The 18,067-nt window shown below is 35.5% G+C and overlaps 1 protein-coding gene across 4 annotated transcripts; it reads left to right on the top strand.

The window, feature by feature from the left end:
* The first annotated feature begins 934 nt into the window (after window positions 1-934).
* arhgef38 (Rho guanine nucleotide exchange factor (GEF) 38) lies at window positions 935-17,995 on the top strand. Of its 4 annotated transcripts, none has more exons than XM_084401654.1 (16): window positions 935-957; window positions 1,041-1,131; window positions 1,256-1,515; window positions 4,641-4,825; window positions 5,141-5,258; window positions 5,694-5,841; window positions 5,935-5,952; window positions 6,243-6,442; window positions 7,461-7,594; window positions 7,692-7,796; window positions 9,820-9,942; window positions 10,298-10,609; window positions 11,682-11,813; window positions 11,890-12,091; window positions 13,496-13,707; window positions 17,569-17,995. In XM_084401654.1, exons 3-16 carry the CDS (start codon window positions 1,290-1,292, stop codon window positions 17,749-17,751), a joined length of 2,298 nt encoding a protein of 765 aa, XP_084257780.1. In that variant the 5' UTR covers window positions 935-957; window positions 1,041-1,131; window positions 1,256-1,289; the 3' UTR covers window positions 17,752-17,995. The 4 variants fall into 4 exon arrangements, with proteins under 4 accessions (XP_084257780.1, XP_084257781.1, XP_084257779.1 ...); XM_084401655.1 differs by having other exon boundaries at window positions 939-957; window positions 1,091-1,131; XM_084401653.1 differs by lacking the exon at window positions 935-957 and having other exon boundaries at window positions 1,004-1,131.
* The last annotated feature ends 72 nt before the right edge of the window (window positions 17,996-18,067 follow it).

The raw sequence follows: 18,067 nt of genomic DNA, 5'->3' as shown, positions 1-18,067 counted from the left end.
CAAATTCTTAGATCTTTCTTTTATTGATGGAGACTGTAGACCCTAACAGAAAGGACTGCCACTTCTATAATGTTTTCAAGGGTTTTCAACCTGATGTTTATATATATTTCCTTGCATTTTGTTTGCTTTTCTACACAAGCCATGACTGCAGGTTATGGAGGAAGTATCACACGATTTTTATAATTACATTTTTAAAAAAGGATTGACTACATTCTAATTTCAAACCATTTGGTGAGTCAGGTTCAGTCTGCCTCAATCGCAAAAGTCCTGTTTGGATGTACAGTAAATGCTTTCCTCATTATGTATATGCTGGAAAAGTCACTCTCTAGCTCATCATGCCCACCTATTTTTCTGAAGATTAAAGGATTTTTCTTTCATCCATACCAGTAGTCTACCCAACACAACTGTTGTATGCAAAAGAAACTCATTCTGATCCTGTTTCTCTCTGTAGTTTTAGACAAATACACAGCTGACCCCGAATGTAGTCATGCATGTAAGTCAGAGTTAAAATGACTTGACAACCATCTCTGATTAAGGCACATTTGAGTTTTGAGAGCATAATCTGGTTTAAATCTAATAAATATCTGATCTATTAAAATATGAATCTGAATAAAACAAAAGTCTTATTTAAAAGCCCATATATTCTGTCACATGACATTTCACAGGGTTTACGCATTTGGTCTTAATGTTTGTATATACACCAGCATTGACGTAATGCTTTGTAAATGTTGACACAAATCGAAAACTTTACAGGCCTGTTTGATATGTCGACCTTTGTCATGGCCTTCAAAGTTAAGTCATCAGACCCTCCTTCTTGTTTAATATTAACTCTATCTGCACTCATCCAAAACGATATTTCCAGGAGTCTATTGTAAAGCGTCTCACATAGAAGCTTGTGTCTTGGCTGGCTGGTGGTCTGTTGCTCTCAGTATTTATCATATTCCACATGTCCAACAGGTATGCAAATTCAAGTCACTCAGCAAGATATTACACTGTGTGAAACATTTTATGCCATCTATCTTTGCCTTAAGGGAGACCAGACTCTGAAAAGACCAGAATCTCTAGCTTCATGATTGTCTTTTTTGTAAAGAGAGAAGTGAAGGAGGTGTGGCTACAGCTCTCGTGAGACAGGTATGGCGGAAACAGAAGAGGGGGAGGGTTTACCTGCATGGAGTTAGTGTACACAGCAATAGAAGCAACACTGCACCTGTTCCTCTTCCCAGACTCTCCCTCTCTTTCACCACCTCTACTTTAGACAGCCAAGCAAGAGGGAGCAGAAAGGGGTCAACATGGATCCCAACCAGGCCAGTGGGAATGACAGAGAGAATGAAAAGGTGGAGAGAAAAGAGAAGGACAAAGGAATTAAAAGGAGAAACAGACTTTTCGTAAGATACCTGGAAAGGAGGAAGACAGATACTATTGTGGAAGATGACGCTTCCAAAGGTGACATCAGCATCGCAACCTTGGTGAGAAGGAGCTATTCTGACAAGACAGAGTATAGTGCTAAACTTAAAGGTAATTTTTCCTCACAAACTGGATAGAATTCTTCTCAGCTCTTTGAATGAAGTTGTGACTTTATAGTGGTTAAATATTAGATTATAGTGAAGTCTTGATAACCTTAGAAAGGCCGTTGTTAGGCTCACATCAACACGTTTTAGACATCCTGCAGAGCAGCAGGTTAGCACAGGCTTGATTTTATACCAATTATACTCTTTTAAAGCCTCCCATCTCAAATTCCATTAGATCTTTGTGCAGAGTGAAGTTAAAAAAAAGAGAGAAAAGAGGGCATGTGTGTGCTGATGCTTAGCACCTGTTGCGTTGTTACATTACAGAGAGAGATCTATTCCCACTGGACTGATGTCACGTATGCAAACTGAACCTCGGCCACAGTGCTGAACATGGTTGTGGAACAGTCGTAAACAAGCTCAGCCTCAGTGCCTACGCTGTTTACTTTATCAGGAAGTTGCTATCTACTAATTTTTATTTGGTTTATTCCGCATTGCACTCTTTTTGCATTATTAGAGCATTTCACTTGATGAGTAGAATATATTATAATAAATATGAAGTCATTCTTTCATTCATTTTCTTGTGAATGTCATGTGAGGATATGTGAATGTCATCATAACCTTAACTTTCAGAATGACATCAGCTGACAGAAAAACTAGTTTAACAGCCTCCACTGAGCAGGGAATGAAGCCTTTCAGGGCTGCCAAGTCATGACATTGAGGACATCTCACAGCTATGAGGACAGTCTTGTCATTCAAGCTTCTTAGTTTTCATTAAATAGCCCTTATATAAACAAAATGTGTTGCCATACATTCAAATCATGTCAAGGAGAATTCTGAGACTTCGCAGTTCATCTGTAAAAAGCAAACAAACCATTTTGAATTTCACTTAACAAACAGCACATGACTGAAACGCTTGCAACTAGTCAGCAGTTTTAGTTTCTTATGTGTAAAGAATTAGCAATGAGACTTATAATTTTTAAAACCTTTCTAGAAATTAGTTGTTTAATTAACTTCTTTTAGTTATTAATATACCTTCATAGTTCCAACACAGTGAGGTAGTCCATTTTATAATTTTATTTTTTACATTTGAGACACTTCAGTTCACACATGTTTAGCCATATAGTATATTTATATTGCAAAGTATGCCATTGACAGCCAGCTGTATGTCATATGGCACAATTAAAGTCAAATATGATGACATCATTGAGGAAATGTTGATCCCTGAACAGGAAATGCTGTTCTGGATCACTTATCATGCTTCATAATGAAACAATGGATTTACTAAAACAAGAATGTTGTTTTAGCACATCAGTATGACTGTGTAAATGTGTTTGAAATATGATATTTTCATGTCTTTCCCAAAAGAAAAAAGAAAATGTCCAAAGCAAACACTTGATCATATGAGATACAAGCTCTTAATGGGCACTTGCAGGGCAGGTTCCACTTGTGTGTGCGTGTGTACAAGAGGTATGTTTGGATCCTATATGTTTACTTTGTGATACTGAATCAAACCAAGCGGAGAAGGTAGGATGGGAGTCTTGCTTGAGGCTTTCAAATAATTAAACCGAAATAGGCAGATAATTATTGATGCTATACAAAGACACTGGAGCTAAATCAACACTCACAGTGAGCTCAAAGCACATCTCCAAGCTTGAGTTCAGTCAGGTAATTTCCTGCAGAAATGTGATCTGTTTAGCGTGGCACAGGTTTCCATTAGCCGGCCTTCAGTGAAAAGTCTTTGTGTTTTCTTTTCATGAGGACCTTTTGCAAGTCTAAATTGCTCAGCCAGTCAAAATGCAGGTTCACAAGAGAATAATGTAGTATTGATTAAACATTTCCTATGAGGAATCTCGAATTCACTGTATTAGCTTAAGATTGCTGTCATGTTTGAATTTATTCTGCATCAAGACATACATGTTCTGGTGATTTGTAGGGCAGAGATTAGTTATATGATTCTGTGTGAGTGAAATGAGTGAAACACAACTCCTCTATTGTCACAGCCTAACTCTTTGTCTAAGACTTGCTCCTCGAATCATATCTTTCACACATAATAAGTCACAGTTTTGTTTCCTGGGCTGATTTATAATTCATAAGCGTGAAATTTATGATTGGATCATTCAGACATGTTTAATGCAAGGGGAATTCCTCACATTATTGTAGTCATTTCATTATTTACATCTAAAAATATTAAAATGTGGTCTAATTATTAGTCATTTTAAACACCAAATCTGTATGATTGAGATGTGCAGGCACTAAAAGAAATAAAAGGCCTTTTCAGCATTGCATCACTGTGCCAAAAAGTAATGTGACACCTGGCCCCACCTTTGCCTGTAGCCTCTCTGTCTCTCTCTGTAAGGAGGAAGTGTCAAATGTAGGTGACCAGGAAACAAAGAATCATCTCACTTCCCATGAGTACATACTTGCTTTGTTTAACTTTCATATTGCTTGCAGCAATAGCTAATATTTCGTTTTATTTAGTAAGCTAATGTATTCTATTTCGATGATTCATAACTCAATATAAGAATTGCACTGCTTAATTGCATGTAATTATTCAAAAATTTAATTAAATTACTGTTATAAAATAACACTCTAGGTCAGTTTTCAGGTCAGTTTTTATTACAGAGACATTTTTGAATCCCATAATACCCATCATATAATATACCCATAATTTTCTCGCAATTGCATGATATAAACTCGCAATTCTGTCTTTATAACTCGCAACTGCAAGTTTAAATCTCGTAATTCTGAGGAAACAAGTCAGAATTTAAATTATAAAGTCAGATATTAGTGAGAATTACGAGATATAAACTCTTATATCTCATAATTCTGACATAACTCGCAATTGCGTGTTATTAAGTCAGAATTGCGAGATGTAAACTCAATTGCACACAAACAAGTCAGAATTGCGCGATAAAAACTGAGATATATTGTGAGATATATACTCACAATTGTGAGAAATAAAGTCAGAATTGTTTACATCTTAGTATTTAAAAAATAATAATAATTACTGTGAATTTCTGGCAAACACAGATGTGTTTTTTACCAATAGATTAACAGGATTTTTTTTATAATGTATGTACAATCTGAACTGCGTAATTCATCTCTTTTTCTTTTTCTTTGTCCTTGCATCAGAGAAAATGTCCCCACATGATATCTCTTTAGCCACATCCCCAGCCATGGATCCAGAAGAAATCCGCCACAGGAAGATGATAAAAAGGTCAAAGGTCATTGAGGAGCTGGTTAGGACAGAGGGAGATTATCAGAAGGACTTGGAGCTCTGCATAAGCGAGGTTCTGCTTCCTCTCAGAGCAGCCCAGGCATGTTCACAGTCCCATAGAGATGTATTCTCTCAAATATGAAAATTCTGTCTTTTTTAAACATGATCAAGAGCAACCTAAAGTACAAATCGGCTGGGCCATTACAATCTTGTCACTGCAGATTTAGAACACCTTTAGATTGGTAATGTCATCACATAATCACCAGAGGTATATAAAGGGTTTATGCTATCACTAAATACTGCAAAAAAGATTCCGATGTGTAGTGCATTTCTGTTAAGCATCTACTAAACTTGCTATTTCTATATTAACATTTTGTTTGATGCATGATTTTGGGGTCTGATGGGTTTGTTATAGGTGGTGGATGTGGATCGACTGTTCACCAACATTGAGTCTGTGTGTGTTGTCTCTGCTGATCTGCTCCAAAGGCTACAAGATGCCATAGCTGACCCTGACCCTGAAACACAACTCATAGGTAATTTTGAAATACATTTGAAATAGAAACATTCGACTTACAAGCATTAAAATAGCAAACAAAAACGTTGGCTATAATTAATGGTATGTTACGTAACTACTGACATTATAGGATTCATTTAGTGGTTATTATTAAACTAAAGATTAATGAACTCAATGCAATGCAATTGTTTGTTTATGCAATAAACCCAATAAAAATAAGGTTAATTAGTGTGACTTAATTACACTTTTATAGATTTCTAAACATTAAAAAAAAAGTTGCTGCCTCAAAAATGTAAATACAATCAACTTGGCTGTTTAAGTCATTTCAACTTAAATTACATTAAACAGACTTGAAAAAAAAGTTGAAAATTGCTTAACTTATTTTGATGAGTTAAAAACACATGTTGCCATAACCTATTGATCATATAATTTCTAATCAAATATTTTTTTTTAGGAGAAGTTTTTATCCATGCCAAAGCTGTCATGGAGGAGGTATACAAAATTTACTGCTATCATCACGACGAGGCTAATGCTTCGCTCAAGTCTTATGAAGCACAGGAGGACATTCAGCAGCATTTTAGAAGATGTATATCAACACTCAAGTAAAGATGTTAACTGCATGTATCTCTTAGATATAAGCCTAGGCCTTTGGCTCTAATGTGTACAATAATGATTTATTGTCTCTTCTCTCACAGGAAAATATACGACCTGGAGTGAGTATGCAATTTTTGATTTAAACTCTGTGATAAATAATATACAGTAGTGAAAATTCTGACATTTTATAATTATGTTACTTTATAGACATGTTAATAGACAGCTTAGCTCTCAATGCAACTTATAATTCAAGCTATGCATTAATCGAAACTGTGACTTTGTTGTTGCGCCTCATGCTCAGTTGAGCTACAGAAACATCATAAAAGTAATTTATACAGATTGTATATAGTGAACAAAGTGGAGTTCACCAAATCTGAATAGTTGTTCTTCATTCAATGTTATTTTTTAGAGGGAAGCCCAATTTGCTTGACATGGGCTCTCTGATCATTAAACCAGTGCAGCGTGTCATGAAATACCCGCTGCTGTTGGCTGAACTGTGGAATGCCACACCCATGGACCACCCTGACAACAGGCCCTTACAGGAAGCTCTGACCACTGTGAAGATCATTAACGTCAACATTAATGAGTTTAAGAGGAGGAAAGACATAGGTGAGACATACACAGGATCTTATAATAACTATATCAGATAGGCCTACACAGTTTTAGGTTGCAAGTTGTCAAGTTGCAACCCAGAAAACAATTATTTTTTTTTTCATGTCATCACATTGTTTAGAGCATAAGAAACAAATGGTATAAAAAAAATAAAAATAAAAAAAACATTTTTGGAAAATTATATTTTATTCATTTGTTATGCTATGTCCTCTGTAGTGGACACCAGGACTCAGTTGTTGTTTTTTTACATATTAAGGTTTCAGGATTTTTTGAAAGATAAACGGATCATTTTACTTTATGCAGTGGGTAAAATGGCCATAAATTAATATTCCCATTCAATGCAATGTATCTATACACTGTATCTAATTTGCACATTAATGTGTTCTTGGAGCAACATTTAATGAAAAAAGAAGTGTAATAATTGGAGTAATAATTAGCAACATTTTAATAATAATATCTAATATTTCATTGGAATATTGATGTATAATTTATTTCCATACTCACTTGTTGTGTCTCCCAAAATGCCTGATAAACATGATTTACGTCCTGATCTATGAAATCAAAGTCTTTTTCTTGTTTTTTTTTTTTTACCCTGAGATGTTGGTTTATGAAATGCAATTTGAAAAGTAGTACAATATATTATCATATTTCCATAGGAGTGCTACATTTGATCACTAAATTAATGTCAGACATTTTTAAAGACCAAGGAGAAGTTGTTTTCATGGTGAAACCTCCAAACATTTGGTGACAGAAGCCCTGAATGTGCTCTTTACAGGACACCCAGGTTGTGACATGTGACATGTTTGGTGTCAGAGAAATTCACTAAAATATAATGTCTACTACAGTGGACCAAAGTCTATTCCTGGGTCCCAGGAGGATAGTGCAAACGTGGTTCAGAAAGTATTTTGGGTTAAAGCAACCATGCATGTCTATAAAACTCACGTATAAAAGATTATTGTCGTTGTTTGCTTTGTAAGTATTAAAGTTTGCAAATGTGACACTTGTGTTGTTTCAGTGCTGAAGTACAAGAGGAGTGACGATGAAACCTCACTGAGGGTAAAACTCAACAAGTTCAACATTCATTCTATCAGGAAGAAATCTGACCGCCTGACAAGCTATTTTAAGATGCTCACTGGCGTTGAGCCACAGGTACTTTAACCAAACGAGGCAAAAATAACCATGTTTTTCCTCAGGCCTCTGTAAAGGCAGTCAGTGTGTATTGTTGCGGCTTTTCTCTTCTCCACAGGTGAGAGATGAAGCGTTTGACAAGGAGGAAAAACTTTTCCGTTGCCTTGAGAAAGCTGTCAGACAGCTAGTGAAAAACATCAGCTGTTACTTGCTCTATACTCAGGTATGAAGAAACATGTGACATATTCTTAGTTATACAAAAATAGATGCAATTAAGGCAATAGTATTTCCATACATTTGTAAATTTTGAGATTTTTGGGCTATTTTGCCTCCATAACAGACAAGTGGAAAGAAAACATCCAAATACAGATTTAAGTGTTTATTTTATTACAATTTATATATTTGCATCTGTAGATTGTAAAAATATATGTAAAGGTTTTTTTTTTTTTTTTTTTCATGCACTGAGCCAGAAATCCTCTCTTCAGTAGCCCTTACATACAACAAAATTATCTTAAATACATCAAAAAAGTTAAGTCTTCTGGAAATGTATGCAAACTAGTACATATTTAGTTAGATAATAAATAATTTGCTTGTTTAAACAACACAACACATTTTAAGAACTTAATGATAACAATGTAATAATGCCAAGTTCTGTATTGAAACTCTAGGCTGATAAGTCCTTTACTCATTTGGTAGCGATCACATCATCATCCACATACCTCAACATGCAAACAAATGCCAGTGTTGCTGTTAGCAGTCTGCAGTGTATAGTGTGTATCCACCTGTATAGATCTGCTACGTGGGGTTATTTCATGTATGTTACATGTGCAGCAGCAGCATGTCTTACATGCTCACAGCAATGTTTGTGAATGTATTGGCAGTAGCAAGTCATAGCATAGCAGATCTATTCCGCCAAGACTAAATACATTAACATTGCCATATCCACTACCATTACCATGCCAGTCTCTCCGAGAGTTGTCATGACAGAACTGTCTTAATGTAGCTACTTTGATTTATCACCTGGGGAAATATGAGTGATATCTATTAGTTTTTTTTTTTTTTTTTTTTAGCTTATTCACCTGGTGTCTTGCCTTAAACATCTCTTTATAACATTTCAAGTATTGTTGTTTTATTTTGCTTTAGAACAGTGAAATGCACATTTCCAACCTCACTGTTAGTACAGAAATATTTCACAAATTAATTTCCATTGTGATTAGAGCAGTCAGTGTCAACACATCCTTGTTGAAAAAAATCTGCTGCACTAGGTATTGCCATTTATATCTCGCAATTCTGACTTTAAAACACGCAATTGCGACTTTATTTCACACAATTCTGACTTTATATCTCGCAATTCTGATAAATAAAGTCAGAATTGCAAGATGTAAACTCGCAATTGTGAGATAAAAAGTCGCAATTATCTTTTTTTTTTCTTTTTTTTTTTTGTGGCGGAAACAAGCTTCCATATTGTCCATCTTCCTCCTGTGAAAAACTAACAATGGTTTGGGTGGTGTTTTCATTTCTGCCTTTTATAGGGGGCATTTTGTACCTAAAATACTATCCTTGCATTTATTTAACAGTTCCTACAAACTGTTAATTTAATCACCTTGACAAAAAAAAAGAAAGAAAATAAAGTAGGCCTATATGTAACCTATGTGATAAAGTCTCATAAATATATAAATGACTAAATTCGTTCTATATAAATCAGCTAAATCATACCATTTGAAATGACCTCAAAACCAATCTTAAAATGGCTGCATGGTTCAGGACAATTTGTGCAGCATAGGAGAGTACTGAGATAGTACTGTTACTGAGGGTTTATTTAGAAAAAAATCTACTGTAAATTTGGTTTCATTTCTATTAATTGAAAGCACTCAAACTTTTAAATAATGTGTTCTAAATATATTATATTTATATTTATATTTGAACACTTCAGATGCAAAAGCCTCCAAGTGCCATCTGAAATTTTCTTCTAGAATGATCATTTTTATCAAGCATGTATGTTTATGTTCAGTTATTTCACTTTAATGGCAGTGAAAATGACCTATTACTTGTCATTAAAGTGAAATTACTGACCTTAAACATATGAGCTTGAAAAAAAAAGTGCTAATTTTAGAAGAAAATTTCAGATGGCACTTAGAGGCTTTTGCATCTGAAGTCTTCATGTATAGATCTGGGTCCTGAATTAATTGAATTATATAAATGATGATCAGTACAATGTCCTGTTTTTATATTTATCTTTACTGTAGGAGATGATATCCATTGCTGTTCAAAATGCACAGGATCTAGAAACTATAATGAAGGATCCAGACAAAATAGACACCAATGGCTTTCAGCAAAAGAGGAATGGCAATGACCCATACAAACAATTTGTAAGTGTTTCCCCTCACACACACAAAAAAAAGTTGTAATTTCCCTTCAGTTCTTGTCAGCAACTGCACTGTGAAACATTCTCAAACTTTCTCAAACAGTCATGGATGATCATTTTTAAGTGAGCTAAGTTTTTCTTTAAAATTACATATAAGCAACAGGAAGTACAATAATGCACAATATGAGCTCAAAGCCATCATACAGATTGCGGGATTCACTATAGTATTCCCTCAATTTTTCACATTTCATACACACAATTGTGTCATTATGCTTCCTTTTCAATCAAAGCATTGTAAGGGCTGTAAACCTATTAAATGTCTTCATCTGCTGCAAATTTGTATGGTTTGTGTTCCTCAGAAAGATCATATGGAGCATCTAGTTCTGGCTCCTCTCTCCAGCCTGCTGGGAATGTTTGCATCACCACAGAAGCTGATACAGAAGCGCTACGATAAACTGTTGGACTACTGCAGCCAGTTGGATTCCCGATCCTCCAAAGAGGAACAGGGCCTGGCCAAACGAGATTACCAGGCCCTCAATGCCCAGCTGCTGGATGAGCTGCAGTGCTTCAACCGAGCTGTCAGGACCATCCTCACCAACTGCTTGATTTGTGTAGTGAAATTAATTCGAAAGCTGATGGATGCAGCCCAACCGCCTGTCCACCAGCTACCGGTGAGTTAAAGCAGGCAGAAAATAAATGATACTAAAAAATAATGATTTTAAAAAAAATCCCCAAATTATTTTAAAATGTAGAGAAAGTGACAGAGCCCTTTTTCACATTGGAAACCCCAGTTTTAAAGGAGCCGTATGTAAGATTGTGGCCAAAACTGGTACTGCAATCACTTTCAAATTACTGTAGAGCGGTGTATCCCCTCCCCCTCCCCCCTGACTCGAGGTTGCCAGATAAGCTGCAGGATCCAGCACGAACGTTTGTAGCTGCAGCTGTGGTAACTATAGAGCTGAGCTGGCAACCCGGATGCCGAAACACTACTGACTTCGTGATTGGTAGATAGGTGGAGGGTGGCGCTTCAGGCCACAACATGACAACATCAACATCAGTTGAGGGCTGCAACTATAACTTTTAAATGACAATATCCTGGCCGGACTACTGTTGTCAGTGATATAAGTATTTGAAATGAACATGATTTCTTATCATGATGTCTAGTGACATATCAGGGCCATTTTATGATTAATTGAAATACATTTCTTACATACAGCTCCTTTAAGTGTCTTGTTCAAAGGCAAAATGGTGATTTTACAACATATCAGGTTACTTCTGTGGTCCATGGTTGGATTCAAACCTACAACCTTTGTGTTATCCAAAACTATTATACATATGTTATATTCTAACCATAAAGGATCTTTACGCATTCAAGTATAGCTTCCCACAGAACATGAAATGTGAAAATTCAAGTTCAGTAGGCTACATGTTAATTTGTTACAGTTACTTTCTGTAAAACAGTAATAATGGAGATAAATATAAAGCATATTCAAAAGACTATGTGTAATATAACATTTGAACCATTACAGTGGTTGTTTCATCTACAACGATGGTATGAAAATGTTCAAAGGCTCACATATCGAGTCTGATATGTACCTCTGGGACTTCTGTTTTAATAATAATATTGACTTATTAGGGCACCCGTGGAAGTTTCTTGATGCCCCCTGGTATAGAATCACTGATCTACAGTATGTCCAAAATTCTGTTATGCATTTTAATCATTGCATTGGTCATTCCATCCAGGTTCCCTTGTCGAACTTTAGTGAAGTCCAAAATTCTATCATGGAGGAGCTGAACAACCTTGGATTCTTCAAAGAAAATTCCCAAAAGCTGATGGAGCGCAAAGTGAGCTTTGAGAAACGGGACAAGAAAATGGTATGATTGCAAATGATACATTTGGGTAAACCCATATTGCTATCAAGGTCTCAGTTGAGTGTAAAATTCTCTTCAGGCCCCAGAGATCCTCAGACAGACCGAGGAGCACAGAGCCTGGCTCCTGGAAGAGTATGCAGTGGATCGGCTCTATCAGCTCAAGCGTAATTGCAATGCCTGTCAGGAAAAAGACATCAGCCTGCTGGAGGGGGAGCTAGTGGCCCTGCTGGAAGACAAAGACCCAATGGGCAGCAGCAGCCGCTGGCTGGTACACACTGGGAGTAAGTTTGTTTACTTGTGTTCAAATACACTTTCATTTATTTTCAGAAAAAATAATAATGCACAGCGTATAAGAGGGAAGTTTTAAATATTGCTAAGTCAAGATGTACACTGCCATCTATTGTGGCTGCAGAAAACATTTCTTATTATTATCACAGTTGTGTTGCTAATATTTTTGTGTTGCTAATAAATTTTTAAATATTTTTATTTGATGTGTCTTCGCTCTATCTCTGTGTGTCTAATCTATCTATCTATCTATCTATCTATCTATCTATCTATCTATCTATCTATCTATCTATCATATATATATATTAAGACATATCAAAAGTAACAGTAAATACATTTACAGATAAATGTAGTTGTTTTAAATATTCTCTTTTTCAAAGAACCCAGAAAAAAAAGAAAAAAAAACATTGAACATTACATTCACATTCACTTTACAATAGGGATCTACATGTTAACATTTGTTGATGCAGTAGCTGTCATTAAATTAAAATGTACTTTTATAGTTTTCATTAATCTTAAGCTAATGTTCATTTCTACATAAATTATTACATTTTAACATTGTATTGTATCAAGTTGTAAAAATAAACATTAACAAATATATTATGAATGAATATGAATTAACAATGTACAATATGTATAAATTAACATGAACCTACTTTAACATGAACCTAACATTAACATACAAATTTTATTTTATTTTAAAGTGTAACCAGTTTTTTAACGCTTGCTCACGCTTATGCTATTAATTCACATGAGAGTTTATACTTGTAAACACAATGATATTTACAGTAGACACCATTAAATAAAGCATTAATAAGGCTGGTGGAAATTTTGTATGCATCCTATCTATCTGCTGTTGAACTTCATAACCTTACAGCAGAGAGTAATGAAATCCCATAAGGATTTTCTTTCGTCACATGTCTATAAACTAGCCTTAACTCCACAGAGACTGTTGCTTCACAACAGGACCAGCATTCTTTTTATGTCAGGTGATCAACATGTCTGTTATCAACTATTGAAAGGAGTTTCAGGTCATTGGGGGATAAAAAAAAAATAAAATAAAAAAAAACAGTGACTGGAAGTAGAAAAAAGGAGTTCAGCCAATAAAGCCCTTGAAATATTTACTTGAAATCTTTAAATATCACCCAAAAAAATAAAATAATAATAATTATGTTATGTTATGCTATGATATTTGAATTGTATTATTAAAAAAGAATGTGAAAAGTGTAATCCATGATCCTTCAGACAACTCATTTAATTAGTCTGAGGTCTGAAACTGATCTGTCTGAGATCACGTTCACTCTTGTGGTCTTACAAAGCTGCGATTATTTTTGCTCCTATTAGGTTAACCAGGCTCTTGCTGTTGATAATGACATTTCTCTTTGTCTTTGTGCGTTTAGGTACGCAAGGCTATGTGTACTCCTCATTCCTGAAAGCCTACAATCCCCAGCGAGAGGTGACTGAAAGGCCAGATGACTTTGACAACCTGAGTCTGTTTATCTCGGGCAGCAGGAGCAGTAGTATGAGGAGCTTCAGTCCGAACAGCACTTCAGACAGCATGTCCCCTCAGTCTGGACCACAGGACGAGCCAGACCACTCTGAGGACCAATATGTAAGACACATGGAAAGTGTGTGTGTGTGTGTGTGTGTGTGTGTGGTACACAAGACTTAAAGGATATTTAATCAGTTTCACACATGCAAGTGTGTCGTTGTTCCAGATCTCAGCACTAGTGATGCACTGAAATTTTGCCAACTGAAAATATTCACCCGAAACAGCAAACAAATAATGTTTATCTAAAGCATATCCGAACTCAGATGGTTGTAATTAGAGAACGCTTTGAAATACAAACCTATGGTTCGATTTTTTTTTTATAGAAGACAAATTAATGCAGAAGTAAAAGTAAAAAATTCAGTGTAAAAAAGTTATAATAGTTTAAGTTTACTGTAAAGCTAAATGTACTAAACTAGCCATATATCTAACCAAGTTGTGATGATGTTTATATCATACAAATTGAAAGGCTAAAAGGTTTTAAGTACCCGTTTTCCATGGTAAATTCAAAAACTGTTTTCACAGGATGAACTTTGAATGTTTAAACCTAATTTATTGATTTCTAAAATATGTGATAAGGAAAAAAGGCAATTAAAAAAGTGCGGCAAATGTACAATGACAGTTAACAGGTTTCTCTGATGACACATTTTCATGCGTCTATTTCGAGCACACAAGATGGATAAGCTACAAAAGCTAAACATGTGAACGCACTTTACCATGACAAAAAAATTAAGATAATCGCAATAAAATTCACAAAAACAGGCGCCTTGTTGCCTGGCTTATTGTATCACCTGAGAACACAACACCCTGAACAGCATAAACAGTTAAATTACCCAAATTTCATTATTCTAACTTTATTTTTGGTTTTGAAATTTAATTTTGGTTTCCAAACTTTGTGGGTGGGAAGTCTGAGTTCAGAGCAACAACAGCATAGAACAGAACAATTATTATTTTGAATGCTTGTAAACAATAGTTCAATAAACAAGGAAACTTACTGAAAAACTAACATTTTAGACACAATGTTCCAGATACTTTGTCCATTTTTGCTCCACCAATGGTAATAGTTCCAAACTATATCAAACAAAAACAACCATTGCATGCCTCCGAGCAAAACATAGTGGTGTTTCCTTCCTTCCTGAATCAATGTTTTTTGAATAATCAGTCATTGATTCAGTTACTCACTCATAAGATACAAAGACAGTCATTTACTGGCGAAACGATGTGACCTGCAGAATGGGTCACTGTCTGACAGCCTGTGTGGAATTGAAGTAATAGGAACATTCAAATGTCCCAGTGCTTTGCAATTTCAGCCCAGCTGTAAAGCCAATCAAATTAAAGAGGACCATAATTAACTATTGTGTAAAGTGGTGTTTCACCTTTTTGAAAAAGTATAATTGAAAATTTGTAATACTATACCTGGAGGACTTCAATGGATTTTGCTTTATGTCAAGCAGTAAAGACAACATGAAATGGCATACTGTGACGTGTGTCAAGTGAAAAAGAATATTGTTCACTAAGGCCGCATTTACATCATATGGTTCAAGTGAACCAATTCCGATATTTTCCTCCCATGTGGCACAGATCGGATATGACCCACAAACATGCAAGCAGGAAAAAAAAAATGGAAACAAATCTGATATGAATCAGAAACATGCATTTGCGTCTGCCATGTAAGCGGATAGATCGGATATTCCTTTCAATGCGAGTCATACGTCATTGAAAAAGCACCGCTGGTGAATAACGTCAACTCAGGTGGACACCAACCGTGATCACATGACTCTTTTCAGTGGTGTAATGGAGGACGAAGGCTCAACCCAATGTTTTGTTGACCTTTAAAGATAATAAATGCTTGAATTATCATTTCATCTGCGTCCACTGCAAATCGCTTTCTTTTTCGTTTCATCAAGTGTATAGTGGAAATGCAGATATCAGATATGGGTCTTTTTTAAAAGATGATGTAAGCTGGTCATCAAAAAACAAACAAACAAAAAAACTGAAATAGTCAACAAATCGGAATTGGGCATCAAGACCTGCAGTGTAAATGCGGCCTAAATAATGTATGAGGATTTGTCTTGTGATGGGTTGAAGTATGTTAGGCTATACTACTTAATCATCACTTAATATCATATTAATATTTTGTTTTGCATTTGTCCAACATGACCTTGGCTATAACATTAGAAGAAAAATAATTGTTTCAGGAGGCAGAAAAGTTAGTAATTTTGATGAAAGATTATGAAAACGTTTTTTCTTTAGAATAAGACAAATAGACGACTTGAGCGAATGGGGTCAATCGAGTTTAAAATGTTCTATTGTGAATGGATAGACAGCGCCATCTACTGGTCATATGTCCCGGAAAGGCTCTAGAACAGGGGTGGGCAAACTACGGCCCGCGGGCCACATACGGCCCGTTAGGTTGTTTAATCCGGCCCGTCGAGTATTTAAAAAAAATTCTAAAGATCGCATTCATTTAGCTTTTTTCTTGCAATACTTTGCGTTATATATATATATATATATATATATATTGCGTTGCATATATTTGACAATCGGAATATCAGATATTTCATGCCATAGCTAACAAATGTAAAAAAGGAAAAATGACATAAAAGCAGATCATCATTCATTCAGCGCTGTTGTGGCTGCGGTGTGTCACGTAACAAGCTAGACGCGTCACCATGGAAACCAAACAGACAGCAACTTAAGCGCATAGACTTGGTGCACATTAATGTTTTTTTCTTTTTTTGAAAACTCACAGAGAAAAAAATGTTTGGTAACCGCTTGCACACATGTTTAGTTTTTCCTTTGATTTGTCTGCTATTTAGTTTTGCTTCTCTGGATTTGTGGATGTATCCTCCTTAATCGCCCGGCTTTCGACTAACGTTACGCTCCCCTGTCTGCCATGTAGCAAACATCTGACTAATTAAAAATTAACCTCAAAACATAACATGCTAAATGGGGGATATCTAGCATAAAAAAAAATGTATTGTCAGAATGTCATCTCTCAGTTGTTGAATTTCGCGCAGACGTTGCCACAACGTAAATGTGTTTGCTCAGCCCGATCTCATGAAAGTGCGAATACGACGAATTGTATTTGTAGTTCTTATGAAACGAAGTTTTCGCGTGCATATGATACGCACTTAAAGGGATAGTTCGGCCAAAAATGAAAATTCTGTCATCATTTACTCACCCTCAAGTTGTTTCAAACCTGTATGAATTTCTTTTTTCTGCTGAACACAAAAGAATATATTTTGTAAAATGTCGGTAACCAAACAGTTGATCAGTTGGACCCCATTGACTTCCATAGTATTTTTTTTTTTCCTACAATGGAAGTCAGTGGGGCATCAACTGTTTGGTTACCGACATTTTACAAAATATATTCTTTTGTGTTCAGCAGAAAAAAGAAATTCATACAGGTTTGAAACAACTTGAGGGTGAGTAAATGATGACAGAATTTTAATTTTTGGCCGAACTATCCCTTTAATGGCGTGTAATAGGCACGCACTCAGCACCCCTAATCCTAACCAAGGGGTTTACAGTGTGCAGCATATGCATGCAAAAAAATATTTTTTGGCGTATAAATGGCACGAGAAATAAAATTCGTGGTATAGATACACACTTTCATGAGATCGTGTTTCATAATCTGCTACTGGGCCGGCCCTCTGTCAAATTTTAAAACCCAGTGTGGCCCTTGAGCCAAAAAGTTTGCCCACCCCTGCTCTAGAAGGACAAATCATTTCAAAATAGATAAACTGATTTTCAGATACTGTACTGTTATGTTGCAATAAAGTGTTTTTTGTGGTTTAAACCTAAAATGACATCTGATCTCTAAAGTTCAGCTTTCCTGTTTTGAGACTGTGTTGTTGACAAGCTGAATGATATAAAGAGAATAACAACAAGACACTAATTTTCCTTCTCTTTTTTCTGCAGTTCTATGCAGTTTATGCATTCCAGGCGCGCTGTGAACAAGAGCTCACACTTCAGGAGTACCAGCATGTTCGTATTCTTAAGTTTTCAGACCTCGGTGGTAACAAAGACTGGTGGCTCGCTGAATCTAATGGACAACGTGGCTACGTTCCAGCAAACTACCTTGGAAAGATGTCATATGCCTGAAACAATTTTTTTATGTCTATTAATATTTTTATTTAAAGGAAGAAAAATATGAATTATAAACTAATTGCTTAATGAAGGCCAATCCCGCACAAATATTTTTGCACTACATGATGCTACCAACAGTGTTTACTTGAACTATATAAAAAAAATGTTGCTAATTAGAAAAAATATATATATTTTAACTATTTGTATATAGTTATATTAATATACATCTTATGTGATTATTAAATTATTTATAATCATGCAAATGACCTTGTCTGTTTTTTTGTGGGTTGTCGTTCATTAAAATAAGTATTTCAGTAATTGTAAAAAGGTT

The sequence above is a fragment of the Rutilus rutilus genome, assembly GCF_951802725.1.
Source record: "Rutilus rutilus genome assembly, chromosome: 2".
Classification (NCBI taxonomy): Eukaryota; Metazoa; Chordata; class Actinopteri; order Cypriniformes; family Leuciscidae; genus Rutilus; species Rutilus rutilus.
This window is presented reverse-complemented; position numbering and strand designations above follow the sequence as displayed.